The 27,415-nt window shown below is 47.8% G+C and overlaps 1 protein-coding gene across 3 annotated transcripts; it reads right to left on the bottom strand.

The window, feature by feature from the left end:
- On the bottom strand, positions 406-12,594 carry STX4 (syntaxin 4). 3 transcript variants are annotated; one of them, XR_001917212.1, is made up of 12 exons: positions 12,297-12,594; positions 12,008-12,109; positions 11,795-11,894; positions 11,584-11,658; positions 10,783-10,853; positions 9,034-9,142; positions 8,886-8,962; positions 8,185-8,322; positions 7,191-7,301; positions 6,991-7,086; positions 3,677-3,965; positions 406-572 (listed from the first exon to the last, which is right to left on the bottom strand). XR_001917212.1 is itself a non-coding variant. In XM_005697719.3 (11 exons), the coding sequence occupies exons 1-10, from the start codon at positions 12,324-12,326 to the stop codon at positions 7,009-7,011; spliced, it is 891 nt and encodes a 296-aa protein (XP_005697776.1). In that variant the 5' UTR covers positions 12,327-12,594; the 3' UTR covers positions 2,642-3,965; positions 6,991-7,008. The 3 variants fall into 3 exon arrangements, 2 of the variants coding, with proteins under 2 accessions (XP_005697776.1, XP_005697775.1); XM_005697719.3 differs by lacking the exon at positions 406-572 and having other exon boundaries at positions 2,642-3,965; XM_005697718.3 differs by lacking the exons at positions 406-572; positions 3,677-3,965 and adding an exon at positions 6,647-6,898.

Raw genomic sequence — 27,415 nt, 5'->3', positions numbered from 1 at the left:
TCCCTGGAGGAGAACATGGCAACCTACTCCAGTATTCTTGCCTGGAGAATCCCATGGACAGAAGAGCCTGGCAGGCTACAGTTTATAGGGTCTCAAAGAATCAGACACAACTGAAGCAACTTAGCACAGACAGCCCACTTCAACAAAAATCCCTCTCCCTGGAGCCTGCCTTCCATTCAAGTCCTATCCCAGTTCTGACTAATCTCTTACCGTTCTTTATACTCAGCAGGCTCCAGCCATGCTGACCTTCTGTTGATTTGTTTCTTCTCCGTCTTGGAACCTTTGCACTTGCTCTTTCCTGGGGATGGAACCCATCACCCTAGATTTGCCCATGATGTTTTCTGTTCTTTCACGCCTCAGCTCAAATCTTGCTGTTCTACTGCTGCATAATAAATGACCACAAACTTAACATCTTAAAAACAACATATATTTCTTATCAATGGTTCTGTAGGTTCTGAAGTCCAGGCTCTGACTGGGCTTCTACTTAGTGTCTCACAAGGCTGAAGTCAAGGTCTTGCCCAATGTGAGCTTTTATCTGGAGGCTCTGGCATAGAATCCACTTGCAGACTCACCTGGGGGTATTAACAGAATTCAGTTCTATTTGGCTGTAGTACTGAGGTCCCTGTTTCTTTGTTGGCTGTCAGCCAGAGGTTTGTTCTCAGTTTCTATAGGCTGTCTATATTCCCTGGCTAGGAGCTCCTCACTCTTCAAGGTCAGCAATGGTGCATTGAGTCCTCCTGCTTCAAATTTCTCTGACTTCTGTCTTCCTCTTCTGTAGCTAGCTGGAGAAGCTTCTCAGCTTTTAAGAGCTCATATGATTACGTTTAGCCCATATGAATAATTTAGGACAATCTCCCTGTCTCAACAGATTGGTGAACTTAATTACATCTGCCAAGTCCTTTTTGGCACATAACATTCACAGAGATTAGGGCATGGAATCTTTGGGGGCCATTATTCTCCTTACCACAGTTCACCCTCTAGGCCTCAAAGGTGCACATCTGTCCCACAAGCAAAATGCATTTACCTCCTCCCAGGGTCCCTAAAAGTCTCATCCCATGGCAGCATCAAGTCAGGGTGAAAAAAAAAAAAAAAAACTCATAAATCTCATCAAAGCAAAAGTCCCAAATCTCATTATCTAAATTAGATGCAGATGAGGCTCTGGGTATAATCCATTCTGGCGCACAGTTCCTCCCATCTGTGGACCTATGAATCTAAAAAAAACAAGTCATGGGAACTTCCATGGCAGTCCAGTGTCTAAGACTCTGCACTTCCAATGCAGGGGGCTTAGGTTCAATCCCTGATTGGGGAATGAAGATCCCACATGTTGCGCCATGCCACCAAAAAAGAAAAAGAATGAAACATGTACTCCAACATGCAATGCTGGGACATGCATTTTTTGTTGTTTAGTCTCTAAGTTGTAACCCACTCTTTTTCAACCCCATGGACTGTAGCCTGCCAGGCTCCTGTCCATGAGATTTCCCAGATGAGAGTACTGGAGTAGGCTGCCATTTCCTTCTCCAGGGGATCTTCCTGACCCAGGAATTGAACCTGTGTCTCCTGCACTGGCAGGCAAATTCTTTACCACTGAGCCACCAGGGAAGCCTGGGACATGCATCAGGTAATAGTAATAGACATTCTGGTTAAAAAAGAGAAGAAATGGAAAGCAAAAAGGAGTCATTGATCCAAAGCAATTTCAAAAACCAGCTGAGCAAATTTCTTTAGCTTTCCAGGCCTAAAAACAATCCTCCATAGTTTTATTCTGCTTTCTGAGCTGTCCGTTCTGCTCTTTGAATTAGTCACCTTCCCTAAGAAGCCATTCCTGACTATCTTTTACAACAGCCCCTGTAATTTTTTTGTCACAACACACTGATTAATTTTTTAATAACACATATCCTGGTTTGGGGATGTCTTGACTATTTGTTTATTTTTAATATTTATTTGTTCACTTTATTTATTTGGCTGAGCCGGGTCTTAGTTGTGGCCTGAGGGACCTTTCTTGCATCATGCGGAACCTTTCTTTGCTGGGGATTAGCTCCAGAGCACGTGGGCACAGTAGTTGTGGCTTGCAGGCTTAGTTGCTTTCAGGTATGTGGAAATTTCAATTCCTTGATGAGGGATTGAACTCACGCCCCCTGCCTTGGAATTGCAGACTTAACCACTGGACCATCCAGGAAGTCCCACAAAGATGAGTTTTAATGAAACTTTGTGGCTTAAGGGTCCTGTCAGTTGCATCTTTCACTGGTTAAAAATTTGGATCAGGGAATTCCCTGGGACTCTTCACTCACACTGCAGGGAGCACAGGTTCAATCCCTGGTAGGGGAATTAAGATCCTGTATGCTGCACAGCACAGCCAAAAATGCATTCTTTTTATCACTTGCCTGGAGTTTCTATATTCTCTTCCATTTCTGCTTAAAAAGTGGCCAATTATTTTCTGAATCATCTTTCTTATAGTAACTTGTCAGATGCACCCAACAGCAACCAGGGCATGCTACTAATATTCTCTTTTCCCATTTTTTTGCCTAAATCTCTAAATTCAGTTGGACATTATTTGTACTCTTAGTTCTATTTCCAGCTTAGAGTTTAAACAAATGCTAGTTTCCTCACCAGCCACTGTCCAGATCCAAAGTTAATGACACACAACTCAGGTTTTTCTTTTTATTGTAGCAACACCTCACTTCTGGCTACTACCTCTGTAACAGCTGAACTAGACTTATGATAATGTGGTAAAAACCAACCTCCAAATATCAGCGGCTCCCAGCAGGAGAAGTTTCTCATTTACATTATACCTCATTTTACAGGTGGGCTACAGATCAGCTTCATGTCCTGTTAATTCTGGGTTCCAGGCTGAAGAAGTCTTCATCTGGCAATTGACAGGTTCGTGGCAGAGGAAAAAGAGATGGGAAACCGCCAGACTACTCATTGGTGCTTAAAGCTTCTACTTGGAAGTGGTGTCTTAATATCTACTCAGATTCGAAAGCATGTTATATAGCCAAGCCTATTGTAAGTGGGCATGAATGTATAATCCTCCTCACGTGAGGGGCCCAATAGGAAGAACAGCATATATTTGGAACAACAATATAATCTACTACAGGGCTGTACCAGAAACGTCAATCACTGAGTTCAACCATTCTTCCTTCATACACACTGTGCTGACGTGTTTTGTACCTTGTACCATCTCTCATACGTCCTGTGTATTCGCTAAGTCACTTCAGTCGTGTTCAACTCTTTGTGACCCTATGAACTGTAGCTCACCAGGTTCCTCTGTCCCTGGGATTCTCCAGGCATACACCTTGGTCAAGGGTAAAATCTTGACTCAAGGTCAAGGTCAGACAATTCCCAAGTAGGTCAATGTAACTTGACCTAAATCAATCAGGTCCCTTTTCTTAAGAATCTGAACCATGAAATATTCAGTGGGTGAGGAATATGTGGAGAAGGCTACAGCTGAAAGGTTGTGATAGAAGATGGATTTGGAAAAGCCACAACTCACGCAGACCATGTTCCTTGAAAGTTAGGCTGACAGCAGCACCCAAGCCAGGATTTCAGTGAAAAAACCTTCCCATGGCCCCTCACTCAGGTTGATTTCTCTCACAGAAGGGGTATACACAAGGGAACTTGTAAAACCTCCACTTACTGGGTCCACTTGCCTACTAGGTCTGCTCCAAACCTGCCAACTCACCTGCTCAGAAACCTTCCATGGGTCCCCACAGCCCACCGGAAAAGTTCAAATTACTGAACCCGCCATCCGAGCCCTTGCTTGGCCGTCTAGCCAACTCTTCTGAGAAGTTCTGGATGGCGTCCTGAGACAAGTAAGCAGCCTTTCGGGGGTGGCGCTGTCCAGCACTGCCAAGCAGAAGGCACATGCTCTACGTGGACACCCAGCTGCGTAGACGTGGCAATCTCCGCGTCGGTTTGACAGTCTCTGTCAGATCCCGGTAGGCGCCACGGGTTGTCAACTTCAGTTGATTCTGAAGGCAGAAAAGTGAGAGAGTGGGTAAAGGCGACCAACAGAACAGGATTCCGCTGAAGAAGCAGGCCGTAGGGGAAGAGATGGAGAGTGGAGAATCATGGAAGCCCAGAGTCCAAATCAGTCTTCTACTGAGGCAGCATCCAGCCAGTCTCGCAGTTTCCCCACTGGGTGGACATATAGAGTGTTTGCACGCTGCTAAAAACGAGGGGCTTCTTCCTGCAGGCATATAGTTTCTTCTGTACACAGGACATAGGACCTCAAGCAGGACTAAAGCGTGGGTACACTCCCAGACTCACTCCCGGACTCTCTAGCAGCCACAAGTTCCGGCTGCTAGGGGGGCGGCACCCAGCCACGCCTTCTCGCGTGAGGTCCTGAGTCCCTACCCTCATGGGTCACTCCCAGGCCAGCCCCCTTCCGCCTTATTAGGCGTTTTGATCACGCCCCTTGCGTTCTGTGATCCAATCGCTTTTCGGTGCGACTGCGGTCTCGCTTTGAGGCCCCGCCCACATCTAATTGCAGTTTAATTCCGGATGCTCACGCCTTCAGGACCAGGAACATTTAGGTCCGCTGGCCAATCCGAGCGGTCCGTTTTCCAAGTGTCAGCCCGGCCACCCCCTCAGCCACGCCCCGTACGCTCGGTGCCAAGTGTACACCTCGGACCTGGCGCAGGCCCCGCCCAACCGCCGCTTCCGGGCCACAGGGAGACGTTGCAGGCGGGCGCCTAGCCTCGGGTAGAGGCGGGGCAGGTCTGATCGTACGCCACTGCGGCCCAATCCCGCCCCCTGGTCCCTTCCCCAGCCCGGTTCAGGAGCGGGGCCGAGTCTGCACCAACTTCCACTGGCTCTTCCACCGTCCCTTCCTTGGCTCGCGTCGCCCCGGCTTCCACGTGTGTACCTCGTACTTGGCGGCCGAAGCAAGCGGTACAGCTGGGCAGCCAGGAGCAGCAGCGGCAACCAGTGGGATCGAAGGTGGGATGGGACAAGGCGGCTGGAACCCCGCTCCCAGACCTTGGTCAGGGGTCAGGCCCTGCCCCATTCCTACCAGGCTTCGGAGGCAGAAGCCCTGAAACCAAGTGTCTGGGGACGGGCGCTACATCCAGCTCCAGAAACCAGGCATGGGGCTTGGAACTCTTTAGAAATTTCGAGCTGGAGTCTGGAACTCAGGTGAGTCACAGAAACTCGGCTCCTCAGCCTCCTCTACCCGCTTCAGCCACAAGACCCCTGAGAAACAAGGTGTGGGCTGATTCAGAGTGCCTCCCTCTCTAATCTGAACTCTTATATAAAAGGCAATGCCACACTAAGTCGGGAGAGGGAGCGGTGGGCAGATGACTGGGAGATTGGCATTGACATATATACACTATTGTTTTGGGGTTTTGTTCAGTTGTTCAGTCGTGTCTAACTCTTTGCACCCCATGGACTGCAGCATGCCAGGCTTCCCTGTCACTATTGTTACACTACCGTTACTATGTATAAAATAACTAAGAGAACCTACTGCATAGCTCAGGAAACCCTATTCTTTGCCCTGTAGTGACCTTAAATGGGAAGGAAATCCAAAACAGAGGGGATAAATGTATACATACAGCTGATTCACTTTGCTGTGCAGTAGAACAATGTGCCTGGAAAATCCCATGGACCGAGGAGCCTGGTGGGCTGCAGTCCATGGGGTTGCTAAGAGTCGGACACGACTGAGCGACTTCACTTTCACTTTTTACTTTCCTGCATTGGAGAAGGAAACGGCAACCCACTCCAGTGTTCTTGCCTGGAGAATCTCAGGGACGGGGGAGCCTGGTGGGCTGCCGTCTCTGGGGTCGCACAGAGTCGGACACGACTGAAGTGACTTAGCAGCAGCAGCAGAACACTGTAAAGCATTCCCTTGATCCAGTGGTTAAGAATCCGCCTGCCAATGCAGGAAACACGGGTTCGATCCCTGTCTGAGAAGATCCCACATGCTTCGGGGCAACTAAGCCCCGGCACCGTGAAGCCTGTGCTCCACAACAAGAGAAGTCCCAGATAGGAGAAGCCGGTGCACCATAACTAGAGAGTAGCCCCTGCTCACCGCAACTAGAGAAAGCCTGAGAGCAGCAACAAAGACCCAGCACAGTCAAAAATAAGTAAGTTAAATAAAAGAATACAAAGGAAAGAAAAGGCAATGGTTTTTTCTGAGCACAAGGCCTGGCCTGTTGAACCCTCTGCCTGGCAGTCTCTTCACTGATTCTTCCCATAACCAGCCACTGGACTCCTCGCTTCCCATTGGACTCAAGTATGGCCACCTCTGAGACAGGCCCTTCCTTGTCCACTGTATCCAAAGGAACAGACTCAGTTCCTTTTTCACAGTGCCTCTTCTTCTTGGCCTCAGGAATGCCCACAGATGCCACACACACATCTCTGTGTCCTAGCCTGGCCTGGCTCAGCCTCACTGTTTTGGGCTTAGGTCCTCACAATGCTCTTTCCCCAGGGACAGTACTGAGTCACATGTCAGTGTCATCTCTTCCAGGCCCCACCCATTCTCGTGGAAGAGTAAAAGGGAGCTGCCAGCCTGGCGTGGTCACCTGAGACAGTCTGATTTGAGTCTGTCTGCCTGGGCTGGGTCTGTCCTCCAGGGTGGCTGGGAGGTGGAGAGGCTGGACAGCTGAAGGCCCTGGACCAGACTTTTCAAGGACACGCATGCACAGGGGAATCGCCAAGCTTTTTTTTTTTTTTTTAATTTCTTACAAAACCACGTTTCTGCCAAACAGGACACTGCAGGCCTTCCCCCAGGCACTGTGATCCAGGGGTGAGGCCCCCATGGATGAGTGGCTGCCGACCCCAGAAGAACTGTCTGCCTCTCTGCACAAGGCCACTGTGAGGAAGGGGTCTGGCTGGAGGCTCTGTCCAGCCCATCCCCAGCTGCTGGGAGAGAAGGCAGACCCTGGGTCCCTGGTGCTCTTAGTGTCTGCAAGGGAAGGTGGCAGAAGAGGGTCTGAGAGGAGAAAAGGCTGGGGTCGGGTATGGGGCAGGCCAGGGGGCAGGCCCATGGTATCTCACCAAGAATATGCGGTGCTGTCAAATCAACGAGATGACAATGATGACCACCAGAATGAGGACAGTGACGGACAGACAGATGGCAATAAAGACTTTCTTCTGTGGGAGAGGAAGAGGGGTTGGGGGGTGGGTGTCAGGGAAACTCAGGAGTGGAGGCAGGGCCAACCAGGGGGAGGGGTGGCGGGGGAAGGGCGGAGGCTCACCTTGCGCGCCTTCTTCTGGTTCTCCAGCGCCACCTTGACATGTTCCTGCCCACGTTCCACATAGTCGGCTGAGCTCAGAATGTTCTTCTCAATTCGGTTGATCATCTCCCCCTGCTCGGAAGAGGAGGCGGTTCAGGCAGGAAGGAATGACTGGAGGCGGAAGGCCCAGCAGCTCCTCTGCCCACCCCAACCAGAGGACTGAAGGACACTCCTGGCAGAGAGCGGTGCACTAAGGAAGAGGTGGGGACAGGACCGCATCTGCCAGAAGTCCACACGCCTGGGGATGGCTTCCAGGCTCCCTCCTACCGTATGCTCCCTTCTGTCCTGCGCCCTCGCCCCATACAATTTCTACTCGCAGTGCTGGCTGGGAGCGGAGCACCTTGACTGGCTCACAGAGGGTGAACTTTTGTCCCCTCGCAAATCTGTCTGAAGTCCCTTGTTCTTTAGGCCTGTCTCCCAGCTGCCGGAAAGCCCTCCCTGTCGCTGCCTCCTCACGGTACCACCAGGCTTCAGACCCTGGACTCCTACAGGGTGAAATCTCTCCCTCAGGACTCCCAGCTGCAAAAAGGCACTGGGGTCACCTCCCCCAGATGGGGCTGGAAGCTCCCCTTATCATGAGATAAGGGCCGGGGGAAGAATACCACCTCCCACCCCATCCTTGTCTACATTTTAGGAGGCAGGCCCCTCTAGGGGGCAACTAAAGAGCTCTTAGGTGTGTAAGAATGGATTCTGTTGCTGGAGGAGGAGCCAGGGTTGGGGCCATACGTGGTGTGGGCTCCGGTTCAAGGGATGGGGTACAAGGTATAGAGCAGTAATCATCTGAGTAGCTAAGGATGAAATCTGGGAACACAGCTAAGGATGGAAGTAAGGGCCAGTCTGGAGGGTAACAAAAGCCTTGGTGAAAGAGGCTAAGTGTGGAAGCAGGCTGACAGTCATGACACGCTCTCACATCTGGGGACTGGATCAAGCCCAGCCAGTGGCCTCAGGCACCCACCTGCATCTCCACTTCAGTGGCCAAAAAAGTGAAAATCTCATGAAGTTCACAGATACTGCGTTCCAGCTGCTGGATCTCGCTGTGTCGGGCCGAGATCTCATTTAGGGCCTGTCGAGTCACTTGTGTGTCCTTCAGTATCTGCAGAGTGGACAGGAGCAATGGGACAGGTCACAAGGAAATCAGCGGCATGTGTAGAAGTTCCTGTTCAGCTTCAGGGCAGCCCTTGGGCCTAGAACTGGGGCCCAGGCCTTAATGAGGGATGCCAGGCAGGCTAATATGTTCCATTCTGGGCCTCAGGATTCCCTCCATGAAAAAGGGCCAGGAGGGCTTCCCTGGTGGCTCAGTGGTAAAGAACCCGCCTGCTAATCCATGAGACACCAGTTTGATCCCTGATGGGAGAAGATCCCACCTGCTGCGGAGCAACTAAGCCTGCGCGCCACAACTACTGAGCCTGTGCTCTAGAGCCCAGAACCACAACTACTGAGCTCATGGGCTGTAGGGCCTGTGCTCTAAGAGAAGCCACTGCAAGGAGAAGCCCATGCACCACAACTGGAGAATAGCCCCTGCTCGCTGCAACTAGAGAAAGGCCTGCACAGCAATGAAGACCCAGCACAGCTGAAAATAAATAATTTTTTTTTTTTTTTAAAGGACTCAGAGAGGATGGGGGGCCCAGCAGAGGGAGCCTGGTGGCGGCCACTCACATTGGACACAAACACCTCGCTCTGCCCACTGTCCAGCATCTGCTCCAGCTCCTCGTCAGACACCATTCCAGCATTTGCTGTGAAGGAAAAGGCCAGGCTCAGAGCCGGTTGGGTCAGCTGACCCTGTGTGCCGGGCACCACAACTCACTGATCTTCAGCTGCCTCCGAATCCGCTCCACGTTCTTCTCCCGGTATTCAGACTGCATTAAGTTGCACTTGTTGATGAGCTCCACGAATTGCTGGGACAGGACCCCGTGCTAAGGAGGGAGAAGAGAAGCTGGGGACCCCTGGGAGGATCCCTGCCTGGTCTGGGCCTCAGCAGCCCCTTGGGTACAATGAGCAAAGAGCATGAGCTCAGAGGTGCCTATGGCCTTGACCTCCTTGAAAGGCTCCCCTGGTCTCTCAAAGTAAAAGCCAAAGCCCTTCCCAGGGACTACAGGGCCCTACAGGACCCGCCCCTTCCCACATTCCCTCTCTCATTTTACGTCCCCACGTCCCCACGCTGTCTCCCTCACTCCTTCCCTCCAATCACAGTGGGCTCCTGACTCCTCCCTGGTCAGAACACAGCCCCACGTCAGGCCTCTGCAGTTGCCATTTCTTTAGCCCAGAATGCGCAAGCCCCACAGAAGCCTGGAAGTCTTTGTTCCAATGTCACCTTCGGAAGTTTTCTCCACCTTGTTGGAACCTGCCTTCTCCCGCTGTTCTCAATCCCTCTTCTCTTTTCCCTTAATACTTCTATTTCTACAATAATTGACTAATTTATTATGGTGACTCTCCCCACTGGAATGAAATCTCCATGAGGATAGAGATCATTTGTTGACAGATGTTTCCTAAATAGCTAGAAAAGGGTCTGGCATACAGTAGGCCCTCAAAGAATATTAGTGGAATGCTTGCTGAACACCAGCCTCGCTGCTTAGACTAAAGGTGTGCCAGGATTTTGCACTTCCCAGATTTTGCAGGCCCACCTGGGCACTCAACCTCTCACACAATGACTACCACAAGCCCCCCACCCCCTGTAAATGCCTTCCCTGCTTGTCCATTTTCCTGATGTCTAAAATCTGCTCATTCCTTGGAGTTCCTTTCTCCAGGACACATCTGCTGTCCTGGGTTCAGTTGCACCCTTTCAAGATGCCCAAATTGTGGGGGGGCAGTTCTTGAGGCACTAGCCTACTGTGTTCCCCCCTTTGTTTGGCAAAGTAATAAAACTACTCTTTCCTTCTCTTCCATTAAAAAAAAAATCCCCAAATTGTTTAATCTTCAATCTGGGGTCTTTGCTGATTTCTGGGCCCACCTACTCCAACTCTGACCTCCAAGAACTCCAAACCATGCCTCTCTGGGCACCCAGAGGACACTGCTCAGACCATTTCAAATCTCCTTATTAAGATGATGATTCAGTGACCTTCCCCACACACACACACCAGGGAAGTTCCTCTTCCTGACTTCTTGAATTCTGTCCTTGGGGCAGAGGATGTCCCCATCACATGGGTAGGAAACCACCCAGTCACTTGACTGCACCCTCTTTTTCCCTGGGCAGAGCCATTAACTACCAAGTCCTACCTGAGTAATGTCTTTGTCATCTATGCAAGCTTAACTCCCCATCTTGGCTTCTAGAAAGTATATCTCCTACAGCCAAGCCCAGATCATGTCTGGGGTCTCAGCAACTTCTCACTGAATGGAGGAGAAGAAGGCAAGGTGTTATAATGGATTGGAAGTCAGGAGACCCGGGTTCTTGACCTTGGGGTAAATCCTTTTTTATCTCTGAGCCTCAGTTTCCTCATTTGGAAAATCATCAGGTTGGATTTAATGATCTCTAAGAGCCCTGCCTTCTTACATCTGCCATCTAATGATCTATTGAACACTTGCTAAAATGTCCTACTTCTGGGAATAATGAACCCACCTGGGTTTTTCTCATTCTTGTGTTGACGGAGTTATAATTCTCATCAGCTTCCTCCTTCTGGGGCTCTATAGCTGTGGAAAGACACAAAAGTATTGGTAGAGGAGGGGGTTTGACCTCTGGCTTCTGAAATTCATTTGGGGACTGGGACCCAGCCATGCAGCCATACAATAGAGAGAGATACAATATCTCCACAGAGCTTTTTTTTTGAAATAAAATTCATCATAAATGACTACTCTTGAGCCTCTGACAGGCAAAAGTATATTTTTCTTTGCAATAAATACATCAGAGAATTCCCACATGTTTGGAGAAGGTTCCTAACAAAACCCACATCTTCCCACCCAAAGAATACACACTGGGCAGCAAGAATTGTAGGAGTACAGATGATCCTTGCACAACTGTGTGGGTCCACTTATAGCTGAATTTTTAGAAAATAAATGCATACTACAGTACTACACAATCCACGATTGCATGAATCCACCCTTGCAGAACCTGGGATGTGGACGGCAGACTATACAGTTATATGCAGATAACGACCTGAAGGTGGAGGTAGCAACGCTAACCTCTGCCTTGGACAAAGATCAAATGGAAATGGTTTCATTATAAATAAGGGAACTTGAGAGGCAGGCATATGCTGTGGAAAGAACTTTGGACTGGAAGCCAGGAGATGGAGATTCTAGACGTTGGCCTGCTGTGTGACCTGGATATATATCACTGGCCTCTCTGGACCACACACTGCCCAGAAATAACCAGGAGTTGGGCAGGATCAGAGGAAAGTATCTGGCCAAGGTCCTAGGAGCTCACCCTTCAGCTGCGCGCGGATGTCCCTCCCTAGCTGTTTGATCTCGTCACGCAGGTTCTGCAGGTCCTGCTTCATGCCTAAACAAGAGAAAGCCATGATGCCCAAATAGCAACCTCTACCTCAACAAATCTCCCTGGCCACCACCTGTGTGGAACTACAACCCCCACAAGCCCTCCGGCTGAGCATGCGTTCTGCACCCGGGGTTTCACTCACTCTCCTCGGGAAGGGGCGTGGCCAGGATGGTGACCTGCTGCTTCTCCAACTCTTGGACTTTATTCTCTAGCTTGACGATAGTCTGCCGAATTGTCCGAACCTGGGGACGATGACCGAGAGGGCTGAGGGAGATGTGGGCGGTGCTCCAGGCTGCTCTGCTCCTCGGGCCCTCCAGGCCCCTGGTGAATCCAGGCCGAGACTCCAGCCTCTTACCTTCTGGAAGAACTCATCGTCCGGGCTCCCCAGCCGTGCAGTACCCGGGTGTACCACCAGCGCGACTCGCTCCTTGTCTTCATCGTCCGAGCTGTCATCCCCCTGCCAGGGCCGGGGTCACTGGCATCACTTCCTTGCTACTGCTCTCCCCCAGTAGAACTCACGGGCTTCCGGGACTTTCCTTCCTAGCCCACAGTCATCCCTCCCGGCCCCGAGGACCAGGAGTCCTGCATTCCAGTAGACCCCATCCCGTCCACCCGTCCCCAACCCTGCTGCGCCAAATTCTCACCTGCCTCAGCTCGTGGGTCCTGTCCCGCATGGCGGCCCGAGATCCCTCTCGCCGGCGCCGGAGCCCGGCGGGCCTCAAGATTCTAAGTTTGGAACTCCCGTACCCAACTCACACTCTGACACTCCCCTCCGCCCTCACCCTGCAGACCCCAAACCCTCCCCCAAGAGTCGCTAGAGGCTCTGTCCCTGGCACCATTCACAGTTTCAAAGGGAAGGAGCCGACCTCGGGGACCCCCAAGATTCCACAGGTTGGAATTCCCTTTTCTTCCCCCCCCGCCCTCTCCTGCAGCCTCGGCCCCGCCCCCTCTGGAAAGACTGGAGCATGCGCACCGGATCGCGTCCCTTCCCCACCCCAGGGAAAGGCCGAGGTCGGAAGCTTCAGCGCCCCGAACGGAAGCGAAATTGCCAGGACGTGAGAACCCGCCCCCTTTTCCGGAACTATCGCATCTTCCAGCGGAAATCTAGTTGCCAAAAGGGGTGGGAATGCGTCATTGGTACGTGATCTGCGAGGCCCTCTCATTTCGCATCACCCCATAGTGCAAACCCCCCCGCGCGCGTCATGTGACCGGCCTGGTCCCAACCTCTCAGACCACGGAACGTGACTCTTCGACTGTCACATGTCTCGGCCCTGTCAACTCCATCTCTGGAACACCCATCTCCCCACGACGTCCTCGGCACCCCGCGCCCGAGTTACCTCTCTTCAGAACCCCCGCGAGGCGGGGAGGGGGCGCTGACTACCCCCAGAGACAGTGGGTGGTAGGACCCAGGCTGAATCCGGCTTCCTTTCTTTTGGGTCTGCGAGTGTGGGCAGACTGAGGACTTAGAATTTGGAGCTGTCAACATCATGAGACCTTGAAATTCAGAAAAGTATAAGATCCAGCGTCAGAGAATTGCGAGATTTTGTAGGCAGAGCATCTGGGGGTGGGAAGTGACCTCACCCGAGGCGGAACTCTCTTCTCCCGCATACTCCTGGCACAGTTTCTGACAGGTGGGCGGCTGGCTGGCGCCCGGCTTGAACACTGCAGTCCCGCTGCACTCACCACCTTTGAGCAGGGCATTTCAGGGCAGCTCGGGCTTAGAAAAAAGTCTGTTACATTGAGCAGCATGTCACTTAGACAGCCCCCTCCCCAGACCCCCACCTTGCACTGGGGGTATACCGTCTGGAACCCACAAAAATATTCCATATTATCGTGGCCTGTGAGTTACTAAAGTGAGGGCATGATTGTGGACAGAGGAGCCTGGAGGGTTACAGTCCATGGGGTCACAGAGTCGGACACGACTGAGTGACTAACACACACAAATTGTAGCCTACCAGGCTCCTCTGCCCATACAATTTTCCAGGCAAGAATACCAGAGCGGGTTGCCATTTCCTCCTCCAGGGGATCTTCCCAACCCAAGGATCGAACCAGCATCTCTTGTGTCTCCTTCACTGGCAGACAGATTCTTTACCACTGAACCAACTAGGAACCCCAGCACATGTTAGGCCCTCAGTAAATATTTGTTGATAGAGTCTTAGCCTCTTATATAACTGAAGATGAAGCTTATGATTCCCTGGTCTTCTCTTTTATGCTTCAGGCTTTTGGTGACACTTCCCTAACCCTAACCCTGTAGACATTCATTCATTCAGTGGATATTTATTGTATGGGCCAGACACTGTTTTAGGGCCAGAGATATAACAGGGCAGACAAGAATGGCTTGCCGTTTTGGAACCCACCTTCTATAGAAGGATGCCCCAAAGTCACTCAGTGAGTCTCAGAATAGCTGAGAGGAATATTAGTTCTCCTGGATCCCAGGATGTCAACAGCCCGGGTGTCTCTGCCAGGGATTCCATGCTGCTACTCCTCCAGAGTCTTTCTTCCTCTTTTCATCTCCTGAGCCCCAGCGTGCACCAGATCCTTGCCAACTCCTGCCCATCTCTCATGTCTTCACTTGGATCTAACATACTATGTATTTTGCTAATTTGTGTTATCTATTGTCTGCCTCCATCCCTCCTCTCCACCCTACTAGAATGTAAGCTCCAAAAGGACAGGGATTTTCACCTTAATTATTCACTACCATGTCCCCAGCACCTGCAACACTGCCTGACACTTAGTAGCTGATTAATAAATACTCATGAAGGAACGAATTTTTTTTTTTAACAACATCATGCAGCTTGAGGTATCTTAGTTCCTCAACCAGGAACCATGGAACCCAGATCCTTGGCAGTGAAGCATGGAGTCCTGACCAGTGGACTGCCAGAGAATTTCCCAATTTCTTTTGTTTTTTTAATTAATTTATTTGACTGCATTGGGTATTAGTTGCAGCACTCGAGATCTTCTGTGTCATGGAGGATCTTCTGTTGTGGTGCATGGACTCTCTAGTTGTAGCATTTGGGCTTCTCTTCTGGTTGTTTGGAGGGCTCCAGAGTTTGCGGGCTCAGGAGTAGCCCCACACGGGCTTCGTTGCCCCACAGCATGTGGGTTCTTAAGTCCCCAATCAGGGTTCGAACCTGTGTCCCCTGCATGGCAGGGTAGATTCTTAACCCCTTGACCACCAGGGAAGTCTGCCCAATTTCTTTTTAATTGACATTTACTTAGCATTTACTGTGTGCCAGGCACCGATATGAGTACTTGATAAAAAGTTACTCATTTCATCCTTATGTACATTCTGTGAGATTGGTACTATATTACTGTCCTCATTTTACAGAGGAGGAGGCTAAGACACAGAGGCAGTAAGTAACTTGCCCAAAGTTACACTCTAGCAAATATGAGAGCCAGGATTTGAAACCAGAGAGGAAGCTCCAGACTCTGTGCTCTTAACCAGTACACTATAATCCAAGAAAGACACCAGCCAGGAGTGGCTCCCTGTGTTCCACCCACCCTTGGGGGACTTGCCGCCACCTATTAATGCTCTACTTTGGATCATCTGGTGGGGAGGTGGGGGCCAACGGCAAGACGAGTCTCTTCCCTTCCCCTGTCATAGGGTCTCCCTTCCACATCTGTTGGGTGGGAACAGACTGCTCGGGAGGTTGTTGGTCCTCCTCTCATTCCCTATTTGCTGTCTTCCCAAGAGCCAAGGGTTTTCCTGGTGGCTCAGACAGTAAAGAATCTGCCTGCAATGCAGGAGACCTGGGTTCAATCCCTGGATTGGGAAGATCCCCTGGAGAAGGATATGGCTACCCAGTTCAGTGTTCTTGCTGGGAATATTCCATGGACAGAGGAGCCTGGCGGGCTACAGTCCATAGGGTTGCAAAAAGTTGGACATGACTAGAAGACTAAGCACACATACACACTGAAAACCAAGATATCCACGCATGGGTCACATAGGGCTTCTGTGCGCCCTCAAATGTCTCTGAGGCTAGTTTTGTGCCGAAAACCCAAGGGCTACAGCGATGAAGCCCCCACCACTCTCTCCTCATGATGTGTCTTCAGCCTGACCTTAATCACTCCCTAGAGCGCCACCTGGGAACCTCTTGTCTCTCATGGCTTTAATCGACATCCATATTTGGCTCCCAAATCCATATCTCCAGCCCCCACTTTTCTCCAAAGCTCTAGACCTCTGAATCCACTTGCCTTCTGGACATCCCCTCCTGGAGTTCCATGACTGTCTTAAACTCACCATGTTCCAAACACCACACATCGTCTCCCCTGAGAATCTCCTAAATTAACTTCTTGTTTCTCCTGTTTCCTTTCTGTGTGGATGACACCAGGTCACCTGTGCCATAACCTTGGCCTGGAACTTCATTCTGAAGGTGATGCATCACACAGCTGGTTAGGATAACCCCCATAAAAATGCTAGAAAAAAAATGGACAAAATTCTTTGTAAGTCAGAATAAGGAAGGCCTTTCTAACTACAGCTCAAAATTTAGAAACTACACTCAATAGTTTATAATAACCTATAAGGAAAAAGAATATGGAAAAAACAGACATATATATATAATTGAATCACTTTGCTGTACAGCTGAAACTAACACAATATTGTAAATCAAACTTCAATTAAAAAAATAAAAGCACATTAGAGAGTGAAAGTGAAAGTCACTCAGTCATGTCCAACTCTCTGACCCCATGGACTACACAGTCCATGGAATTCTGCAGGCCAGAAAACTGGAATTGGTAGCCTTTCCCTTCTTCAGGGGATTTTCCCAACCCAGAGATTGAACCCAGGTCTCCCACATTGCAGGCAGATTCTTTACCAGCTGAGCTACAATGGATATAAAAAAATTCAGAAAATGTAAAATAGAAGATTAATATATTTGTCTACATGAAAAAGTTTTACATGGCAACAAAATGAAAGCACAATCAAAAGACAAATTGGGAAAATAATATTTGCAATTCTTATCATACACAAAGGGCTAATCTCCCTAACTATTTAAAGAGCTCCATGTAGTGATAACGGAGAAGGCAATGGCACCCTACTTGAGTACTCTTGCCTGGAAATTCCCATGGGCGGAGGAGCCTGGTAGGCTGCAGTCCATGGAGTTGCTAGGAGTTGGACACGACTGAGCGATTTCACTTTCACTTTTCACTTTCATGCATTGGAGAAGGAAATGGCAACCCACTCCAGCGTTCTTGCCTGGAGAATCCCAGGGACAGGGGAGCCTGGTGGGCTGCCGTCTACGGGGTCGCTAGGAGTTGGACACGACTGAAGTGACTTAGCAGCAGCAGCATGTAGTGATAAGACCAACAGTTCAATAAAAAAAACAATGGCCAGAGAACATGACAGATCACAAAAAAAGACAATAAAGACTTAAATATGCAGATGTTCATTTTTGCATGTAAGAGAAGTGAAAATTAAGATAATACTGAGATATATTGCATTAGCAACATTTTTTTTTTCTTTTTTGGCTGGAATGCCAAAGTTTGTGGGATCCCAGTTCCCTAACCAGGAATGGAAACCACGTGCCCTGCAGAGGAAGCACAGAGTCTTAACCATTGGACCGCCAGGGAAGTCTAACAAAATTCATATTTGGCAACCCAGTCTTTTGGCAAAACTGTGGGGAGACAGGGACTTTCACTTGTTGGTGGGGCCTGCAAAATGATGCAACCTAGACAATATGTGTCAAAATTCTGAGTGCATATACTGTTTCTTTTCTTTAATATGTATTTATTTGACTGTGGTGGGTCTTCACTGGGACATGCAAAATCTTTTATTCGTGTCATGTGGGATGTAATTCCCTGACCAAGATCAAACCTGGGCCCCCTGCATTGAGAGTGCAGAGTCTTAGCCACTGGACCACCAGAGAAGTCCCCATATACTGTTTCTGAATTCTGAATGCATGTATTGTCTCTCCAGATTCTAAGGACAGCTGGGTGGTTTTCCTGCTGGTCTCATCTTAGATTCTTCAAGTAGCAACAATCAACTTGTACCTTGGCTGGAGTTAGATGGCCCATGATGACCTTTCTCACATTTACATGTCTGGGACCTAAGCTCTGATGGTCCAGTTGACCAACACAGCTGAACCACACACTCTCTCTGTGTGGTATTTCAACCTGGTTTTCTTCAGAGTATAGCGGCCTCAGAGTTCCAAGAGGGTGCGAGTAGAAGCTGCAAGGTCTCTTGAGGCCCTGCTCAGAAGTTACACACTACTGGCACCATATTCTATTAGTCAAAGCAAGTTTTAAGTCCATAAGGGCTGCAAAGGGTGAGGAAATGGAATTTGAAGTCGCCAGATCTGCATATGTGTGAAATGACACATACATACATCAATACTATTCATTGGGTATTGTTTGCAATACATCGGAAACTGGTCCATTAGTGGATATGCAGCCATCAAAAAGAATGAAGGCATTCATTATGTATAAATGTGAAAACGTTTCAAAACATGTTTTTAGTTAAAATGTTAGAATGAATGCATCATGCTACTGTTGTATAAGAGAAAAAGTGTATGTGTGAGTGTGTGTGTGTGTGTGTGCATGCGTGTGCCCATAGGTATTTTTCCTGTAACCTCATAAAGAAATCTTGGAATGTTGCATAAATCAAAAAAAGTGGCTCCTATGGGTGGTGAGTACAGTTGTTAGAGTAAGAATTTTTACGGTAAAACTTTAATATAATTTAGATTTTTGAACCATGTGAAAGTATCATTTATTTTAAACAATTATATCAAAGAAAGAATGGTAAAGGGGTACCTGTGAGTAATTTTAAGCAAAGGAATATGTCTTATTAGCTTGGGCTGCTCTAACAAAGTACCATGTAGTCGGTGGCTTAAACAATAGATATTTCTCACAGCTGTGGAGGCTGGAAAGTCCACGGTCAAGGTGCCAGTAGATTCAGTCCTTGGTAAGGGCTCTCTTCCTGGCTTGTGCTCACTGTGTCTTCACATGGCAGAAACAGAAAGTTCTGCTGTCTCTTCCTTTGCTTATAAAGTCACTAATCCTATTAGAGGCTCCACTCTCATGACCTGATCTAAATCTGCTTACCTCCCAAAGGCTTCACCTCCTGCTACCATCACATTAGGAATTAAGGCTTCAACATATGAATTTGGGGAGTGGGGGGGACACAGACATCCAGCCCACAATAGAATACCATGATCAAACTTTCATTTTATGGAGATATCCTCTGGTGGCAAGGTGTAAGGCCATCAGAGATGACTGTACAAGTACACACTACACAAGGTACCCCACGAAAGGGCTGCTGCTGCTGCTAAGTCACTTCAGTCGTGTCTGACTCTGTGCGACCCCATAGACAGCAGCCCACCAGGCTCCCCCGTCCCTGGGATTCTCCAGGCAAGAACACTGGAGTGGGTTGCCGTTTCCTTCTCCAATGCATGAAAGTGAAAAGTGAAAGTGAAGTCGCTCAGTCGTGTCCGACTCTTCATGACCCCATGGACTGCAGCCTACCAGGCTCCTCCGCCCATGGGATTTCCCAGGCAAGAGTACGAAAGGGCTAGCAACATGCAGATACCATGTATTCCATATTTGAACATTTATTACAAAAATTATCTGACAGAAGGATGTAGAGTGTTGTGGGGAAGGGACACCGTTTTCTAACTGCACAAGGATGCAGTAAGCGTTGACTATTGCCCTCCCTGTGTGAAGGTTGATTGGGAGATCAGTTATGAGACAGGCCCTAAATAGTGAGGCCTACACTGAAGCCTGGAGATAGGGATGGAATATTTACTAAAGAGACAGAATCCAGAGGGACTGCCCTGGTGGTCCAGTGGCCAAGACTCCAGGTTCCCAATGCAGCAGAGCTGGGTTTGATCCCTGGTCAGGAAACTAGGTCTCACGTGCTGCAACTAGCCAAATAAATAAATAAAAATAAATATTAAAAAAGAGAGAGAGAGAGACAGAATCCATCAGATTTGAAGGGAAGGTGAGATAGGAAGAGGGTCCTACATCACTCCTGAGTTTCTGGCTCTGGCTGAATGTGGAGGCAAGCTGGAGGGAAAAAGAGAAATACCTTAAAATAAACTGCCATTATAAATCATAGCAACAAACTGTTAGGAAATGTAAAAACACCATTTGCAGAAATATATGATGCCAAAAAATAATCTTTTAAAAATATGTTAATGGCCTTGGAACATCCCTGATGGTCCAGTGGTTTAAAAATTGGCCTTTAACAGAGGATGTGGGTTCGATCCCTGGTCTTGGAGCTCAGAGCCCACATGCGTCGAAGCAAAAACCAAAACATGAAATAGAAGAAATATTGTAACAAATTCAATAAAGACTTTAAAAATGGTCCTTATCAAAAAAATCTTTTTAAAAAGAATACATTAAGGGCCTTTATGAGAGAAAATTTTTAACTTTATTTGAAAGACTTTAAAGAAGTCCTAAACTAATGGCTAGATATACCATGTACCAGGATAGGAGGAGACTCGATATTGTAATGCCATCAGTTCTCCCAAAATACATCTACAAAGTCAGTACCATGCTCTAGTCTCTACGGCATGACGTTGACTCTGGTTTTGATGGAGAGAAGGGTGAGAAAGCGCCCCCTGGGAGGCGTTTACCAGTTGATTAGAAGAATGTTTCAATACGCCACAATTTCTGCCTGGTTTGAATCCCTGCTCCTGTCTCGAGTAAGTTACTTAAACTTTTTGCTCCAGTTTCCTTATCTGTAGAAACAATATTAACAGTACCTCCAGATGGTTATTGTGAAGATCAAATGAATTAACACAAATGAAACACTTAAACAGGGACTTTCCTGGTGGTGCAGTGGGTAACACTCCACACTCCCAATGCAGGGGGCATGAGTGTGATTCTTGGGCAGGGATGCACAGTGCAGCCAAAAGATTTAAAATCAAAACCGCTTAAACTTAGCTTGACACACAATAAGGTCTATTATATTATAACATTATATTCACTTTCAGACTCAGGATGATTTGAACAGGTAGTGTAAAAAACATGTAGAGGGATGTGGACCAAATTCCAGAGGCCTAATGAACGTAAGGGCTTCCCGGGTGGCTCAGTAGTAGAGAATCCGCCTGCAATGCAGGAGGTGCAGGAGATGCAGGTTTGATCCCTGGGCCGGGAAGTTCTCCCAGAGTACAGCATGGCAACCCACTCCAGTATTCTTGCCTGGAGAATCCCATGGGCAGAGGAGCCTGGGGGGCTACAGTCCATAGGGTCACAAAGAGTCAGACACAGCTGAAGTGGCAGCACGCAGGCAATGAATATAACCTGAGTGCTGGATCTGAAGGGGTGGAGGCACAGGGAGGGGCACACAGCAGAATATCAGTGCTCTTCCACATCTGCTTGAGTTGAGATCTTTCAAATTTACAAATGGCTTCCATGCTCATTTTCTCAGTAAATCCTCATGTTGTGCTTAAAGGGTGAGGATTGGAGCCCATTTTACAGATCTGGAAAATAGGCCTTAGAGAAATTAGGTAACCAGCTCCATGTGGACAGGTCTGCCGGGGTCCTGCCCCAATGGATCCAGGGAATTTGAAGGGGAGATGGCGTAAGCGAGGAAAAACTTATTTATTTAGAAATACAAAAGAGATTAGGAAGAAATAGTATAGTAGGAAAATTAGTAGAGAAAAGAGACTGAATAACTTGGTTTACGTGGAAAGCCAATAAAGTTCCAGACAAGGAACTTGCACCATCTACGTTAGGCCACCGGTGTCCTCTTGAATAGCGGGGCGTGCCCCACCTTGGGCTCCCTCTCGCGTGGATCTTAGAAGCCGGGGCAAGTAAGCAGACATGGCGAGCCTCCACGCCCTAGATGGGAATTCAGCCAGAAGAGGAGAGAAGGAGAATAGACCACACGGGGGAAACCAGTCCAGTGACTGGCCCATCCTCTATTGTCCGTCAAGGCCTTTTATACCTTTTTTGTACATAGAGATCAATGGATAATATAAAATTATGCAGTGTCAGCAGCCCTGACTCTTATCAAGACCAGGCTTTCTCTCTGCATACCTAGTTGTATACACAAGTCTTAGGTGATTTACATCATCTTTTGGCCAGAGGGCCAATTAACATTTTACAGCCCTTTTTCTGATAAGGGTTTGTCAACCAGAAGACTTATTTGCCCTAACGGTGTTGTTCTTCCCAAAGTCTGGTGCCACTCTCAGAAAGCACTAAATAAAGTTACATTCTTACATAGCAAAGATACAACAATTTATAACAATGAAAATGAGTACAGTGATTTATAAGGAGAAAAGTAATTAACTCAAAAGTCTAGTATTGCTAACATCAAAACTACTATATTCCTTTTTCTATATTCCTATTACATTGATTAATATCCTTCAGGTGCCTAAAAGATAAAGAATATGGAGGCCTGGCAGCAGTCATTGAGTCAACAGTGAAAACCCATCACCAATATAATTTTTAGCTCTTTAGAAAAGGCTCTGTATCTTTAATATGCTTTAAGCTTTGTGCCTCTCATGGTTAGGGGGCTGTGAGCAATTCACAAATTGTAAAAAGTCTGGGGGAACCTGTCAGGCAAGTTAGAGAGCCATCAAAGGGGTTTGAGCTGATGCAGGAGACTGAAGCCCTGAATTAACTTTTTTCCAGAATTAACTTTTTTCCAGAGAATGTCAGAAGAGTGAAAAGCACAGTAATAAAGCAGGCAGACTCTGGTTTTTGGAGGTAGATGTTCAGGAAAACTCAGGGGGAACCCTCGAAGCCGGATCATGCCTTTGCGTTTTGTCAGGCTTCCTTCCTCATGACCTTTGTCACAGGCGGGATTCCTCACACAGGCTCCCGGCACAGGTTGATGTTTGATTTGCCCTCCTCTGTGTCTTTAGCCACAGAGCATAGTCCTGGCACAAACAGCAGTGAAAATGAAAGTCACTCAGTCATGTCCACCTCTTTTCAACCCCATGAACTATATAGTCCATGAAATTCTCCAGGCCAGAATACTGGAGTGGGTAGCTGTTCCCTTCGCCAGGGGATCTCCCCAACTCAGGGATTGAACCCAGGTCTCCCACATTGCAGGTGGATTCTTTACCAGCTGTGCCACAGGGAAGCCCAAGAATACTGGAGTGGGTAGCCTATCCCTTCTCCAGCAGATCTTCCCAATCCAGGAATTGAACTGGGGTCTCCTGCATTGCGGGCGGATTCTTTACCAACTGAGCTATCAGGGAAGCTCTTGGCACAAACAGCAGGCTTTCAATAAATACTGGTTAATGTATGAATAGGTCAAATGGGTATTTCTTCTTCTGTTTCTGAGCAAGCAGGTGCGTTATATCCTTTATCAGGTACCATGGGGAGGCAGAGATTAATCAGATAGAGTCCTTCAATATGAGGTACCTGAGCCCACTGGGCTGATAAGTCTCTGAGTCTCCCTTGAAGGACAGGTGCTCTGGGAAGTAACTCAGGTCCATGGCAAAAATAAACCTTTGTTGTATTATATCATTCAGATTTGGGAGATGTTTGTTGTGTAGCATAACCTAGCCTTAACCTTGCTTATCTGATTTACCATAGTTCCCAAACTTGACTGAAAATAAGAATTGCCAGAGGTCCGTGCTAAAAACCCAGATCTACTGACTCAGAATTTCCGAGGAAGAGACCTGGTCATCTCTATATGTAACAAGCTGCTGTCCAGCTTCAGGAGTGTCAAGAAAGACTCCTGCAGCTAAACTTGGAAGGAAGAGTAGGAATTAGAACTGGGGATGGGAAAGGGAAGGGTATTCCAAGAGTCAGGAATAACATGAAGAAAGGGCATAGAGGTGGGGAGACATGGGGACTACCTTGGGACTGGAATCAGGTACATGGGGATGCTAAAGTGGAAAGTAAGGTGCGGAAGTCTGGATTTTCTCATCAGCAACAGGGAACAGGGGAGGTTTTCAGAGTAGGGGCTGACTGTGGGGCCCTAAATGGGAAATCTTAAAAAAGATGGGTTAGCTTTGCGGTTGGAAACTAAGATGGCGCCTGGCAGAAGAGATAGGGGCGTGGTCTATGTTAAAGTTTTTGATTGGCTCTCTTGATTTCCATGCACGTGGACAGCACATGATCACCATAGACTCCTGTTATAATGAAGGCCCATGACGATTTGACCTTTAACGAGATTGGTACAACTATGGCATATTACGATTTGACCTTTAACATGATTGGTGCAACTATGGCATATTACGATTTGACCTTTAACGTGATTGGTACAACTATGGCACAAGACGATTTGACCTTTAACGTGATTGGTGCAACTATGGAAAGGCAAACCCCCCTGCTTGCCTATATAAATCAAGAGTTTGTGGCAATAAAGCGGAACTGCTCAGACGGAACCCTTGTGGCCACCGATTGTCTGTCGATCGCCCAGGGGCTGCGTTGGCAGACAGCAGCCTCACCTCTCCTCGGCTTTGCTGAGGGAAGTTCCACTGCCTTTCTCTTTCTGTGGAGCGCCCGCCGCAGCTGACCTGGTGACACTGATGCTCTAGAAAGGCCACCTGGGCAGAGAGGCTGGTGTGTGTTCCAGGCAACCCACCTCGCAGGGGAATTGAGTAGACTTTAAGTGATCATGGATTTGTTGAGGTCACAATCACTGACCCATGACGGAGACTATTGTTGCCATCACACTGTGTGTGCCTGTGTCCATCCTAAGAGCCGCAGCCAGGTTTGAGTTGTGCATCTTTCATTCATTCACTCATTTAATCTATTTAGTTTCTTTTTAAAAATATTGACTGCACCACACAGCATATGAGATCTTAGTTCTCTGACCAGGGATCAAACCTGCATTTTACACCCGGTGCATTGTAAGTGCAGAGTCTTAACCACTGGACTGCCAAGAAAATACCTGTGCGGTTTTTTTTTTTCATTTAATGAATATTTATTGAGCACCTACTGTGTGCCAGGTGCCATAGTGTCATTAGAGAACCAGCAATGGACAAAACAAACGAAAATCCCTGTCTTGAAGACCTAAATAGGTATTTTTCCAACAAGGATACATAAATGGCCAACAGATACATGAAAAGGTGCTCAATGCTGCTAAACATTAGGGAAATGCAAATCAAAACCACCATGAGAAATCATCTCACACCACTCAGAACGGCTATCATCAAAAAAAACACAAATGACAGCTGTTGGTGAGGATGTGGAGAAAAGGAAATCCTCATACATCATTGATAGGAATGTAAATTGTTGTAGCCACTAAGGAAAACATTATGGAGGTTTCTCAAAAAACTAAAAATAGAACTACCTTATGACCCAACAATTCCACTCCCTGGTATATAGCTCAAAAAAAAACCAAACACCTAATTCAAAAAGATATATGCACCCCAATGTTAATAGCAGCATTTTTACAGTTATATTACAGTTATAGTTATATAGAAGCAACCTTAGTGCACTGCAACAAATGAACAAATAAAAGTGTGGTGTACACACACACACACACACACACACACAATGGAATACTACTCAGTCATAAGAAAAATATTGTCATCTGCAACAATATGGATGGATTTGGAGGGTATTAGGCTAAGTAAAACAATTCAGACAAAGAAAGATAAATACTGTATGGTATCACTTATACGTAGAACCCAGAAAATACCACAAACTAGTGAATATAACAAAAAAGAAGCAGAGAACAAACTAGTGGTTAACAGTGGGGAGAGAGTAGGAGAGAAGCAATATAGGGGAAGAGGATTGAAAGATACAAATGCTTATGCATAAAATGACTAAGCTATGAGCATATATTATATACCATAGGGAATATAGCCAATGTTTTATAATGACTACTGCTACTGTTACTGCTAAGTCACTCCAGTCGTGTCCGACTCTGTGCGACCCCATAGACGGCAGCCCACCAGGCTCCCCCGTCCCTGGGATTCTCCAAGCAAGAACACTGGAGTGGGCTGCCATTTCCTTCTCCAATGTACGAAAGTAAAAAGTGAAAGTGAAGTCGCTCAGTCGTGTCTGACTCTTGGCGACCCCATGGACTGCAGCCTACCAGGCTCCTCTGTCCATGGGATTTTCCAGGCAAGAGTACTGGAGTGGGGTGCCATTGCCTTCTGCATAAGGAATATAACCTTTAAAAATTGTGAAACACTATAGTCAGGAAGCAACAGTTGGAACTGGACATGGAACAACAGACTGGTTCCAAATAGGAAAAGGAGTACGTCAAGGCTGTATATTGTCACCCTGCTTATTTAACTTATATGCAGAGTACATCATGAGAAACGCTGGGCTGGAAGAAGCACAAGCTGGAATCAAGATTGCTGGGAGAAATATCAGTAACCTCAGATATGCAGATGACACCACCCTTATGGCAGAAAGTGAAGAGGACCTAAAAAGCCTCTTGATGAAAGCGAAAGAGGAGAGTGAAAATGTTGGCCTAAAGCTCAACATTCAGAAAACGAAGATCATGGCATCCAGTCCCATCACTTCATGGCAAATAGATGGGGAAACAGTGGAAACAGTGTCAGACTTTACTGTTTTGGGCTCCAAAATCACTGCAGATGGTGACTGCAGCCATGAAATTAAAAGACGCTTACTCCTTGGAAGAAAAGTTATGACCAACCTAGATGGCATATTCAAAAGCAGAGACATTACTTTGCCAACAAACGTCCATCTAGTCAAGGCTATGGTTTTTCCAGTGGCCATGTATGGATGTGAGAGTTGGACTGTGAAGAAAGCTGAGCGCCGAAGAATTGATGCTTTTGAACTGTGGTGTTGGAGAAGACTCTTGAGAGTCCCTTGGACTGCAAGGAGATCCAACCAGTCCATTCTGAAGGAGATCAGCCCTGGGATTTCTTTGGAAGGAATGATGCTAAAGCTGAAACTCCAGTACTTTGGCCACCTCATGTGAAGAGTTGACTCACTGGAAAAAACTCTGATGCTGGGAGGGATTGGGGGCGGGAGGAGAAGGGGACGACAGAGGATGAGATGGCTGGATGGCATCACTGACTCGATGGACGTGGGTCTGAGTGAACTCCGGGAGTTGGTGATGGACAGGGAGGCCTGGCGTGCTGCGATTTGTGGGGTCGCAAAGAGTCGGACACGACTGAGCGACTGAACTGAACTGATAGCGTACACCTTTAAGTTATACTGTATATCAACTATATTTCAATTTTTAAAAAATCCTTGCTCATGGAACTTGTTTCCGTTGTCTTTATGCTGGGATAACGGTACGAGGGAGTATGCTATTCATTCTTCTCTCCATTCAGATTTTTAGTGAACATGTATCTTGTGCCTCACCTCGTGTTGACTGCTGGGGAGAAGCAGAAATGAGTCAGGCCCAGGCTAGTCTAAAGTGGAAGCAGACTCGGCCCACACCTCGTGAGGCTGTTTTCCTGGATGGCTGGGAGAGGCTGGAACTAGGCCTTGGAGGATGAGAAGTCTGACTGTCAATGAAGGGAGAAAACAGCATACCTGGCAGGGGAAGCCACACAGCCAAAGACTCCAAGGTGTTTGGGGTCCTTGGTGTCATTAAGGCCTGGGGTCCATGCAGCAGGGAAAGAAGTAGTAAGAGAGATGAGATTGTGGGGATGGGGACCAAATGAGAGAGCAGCTACTGAGTGTAATCCGGGAAGCCGTGGGGGCGGGGGACGTTGACTTTGTTGATGTTGGGGATTGATATTATCTCATTTATTAGGGAAGCACTAGCATCTGAGGCAGAGAAGGCAATGGCACTCCACTCCAGTACTCTTGCCTGGAAAATCCCATGGATGGAGGAGCAGGGTAGGCTGCAGTCCATGGGGCTGCTAAGAATCGGACATGACTGAGCAAGTTCACTTTCACTTTTCACTTTCATGCATTGGAGAAGGAA

Source organism: Capra hircus, chromosome 25 (genome assembly GCF_001704415.2).
Source record: "Capra hircus breed San Clemente chromosome 25, ASM170441v1, whole genome shotgun sequence".
Lineage (NCBI taxonomy): Eukaryota > Metazoa > Chordata > Mammalia > Artiodactyla > Bovidae > Capra > Capra hircus.
The sequence above is the reverse complement of the archived record's forward strand: the minus strand, read 5'-3'. Positions and strand labels throughout refer to the sequence as shown.

Coding starts and splice junctions, on each gene's coding strand:
- STX4 (XM_005697719.3), bottom strand. CDS start 12,326: ATGCGGGACAGGACCCACGAGCTGAGGCAG. Junction 12,110..12,296: donor GGACCCACGAGCTGAGGCAG/GTGAGAATTTGG, acceptor CGGCCCTGGCAG/GGGGATGACAGCTCGGACGA. Junction 8,963..9,033: donor TCGGAGGCAGCTGAAGATCA/GTGAGTTGTGGT, acceptor TTTCCTTCACAG/CAAATGCTGGAATGGTGTCT.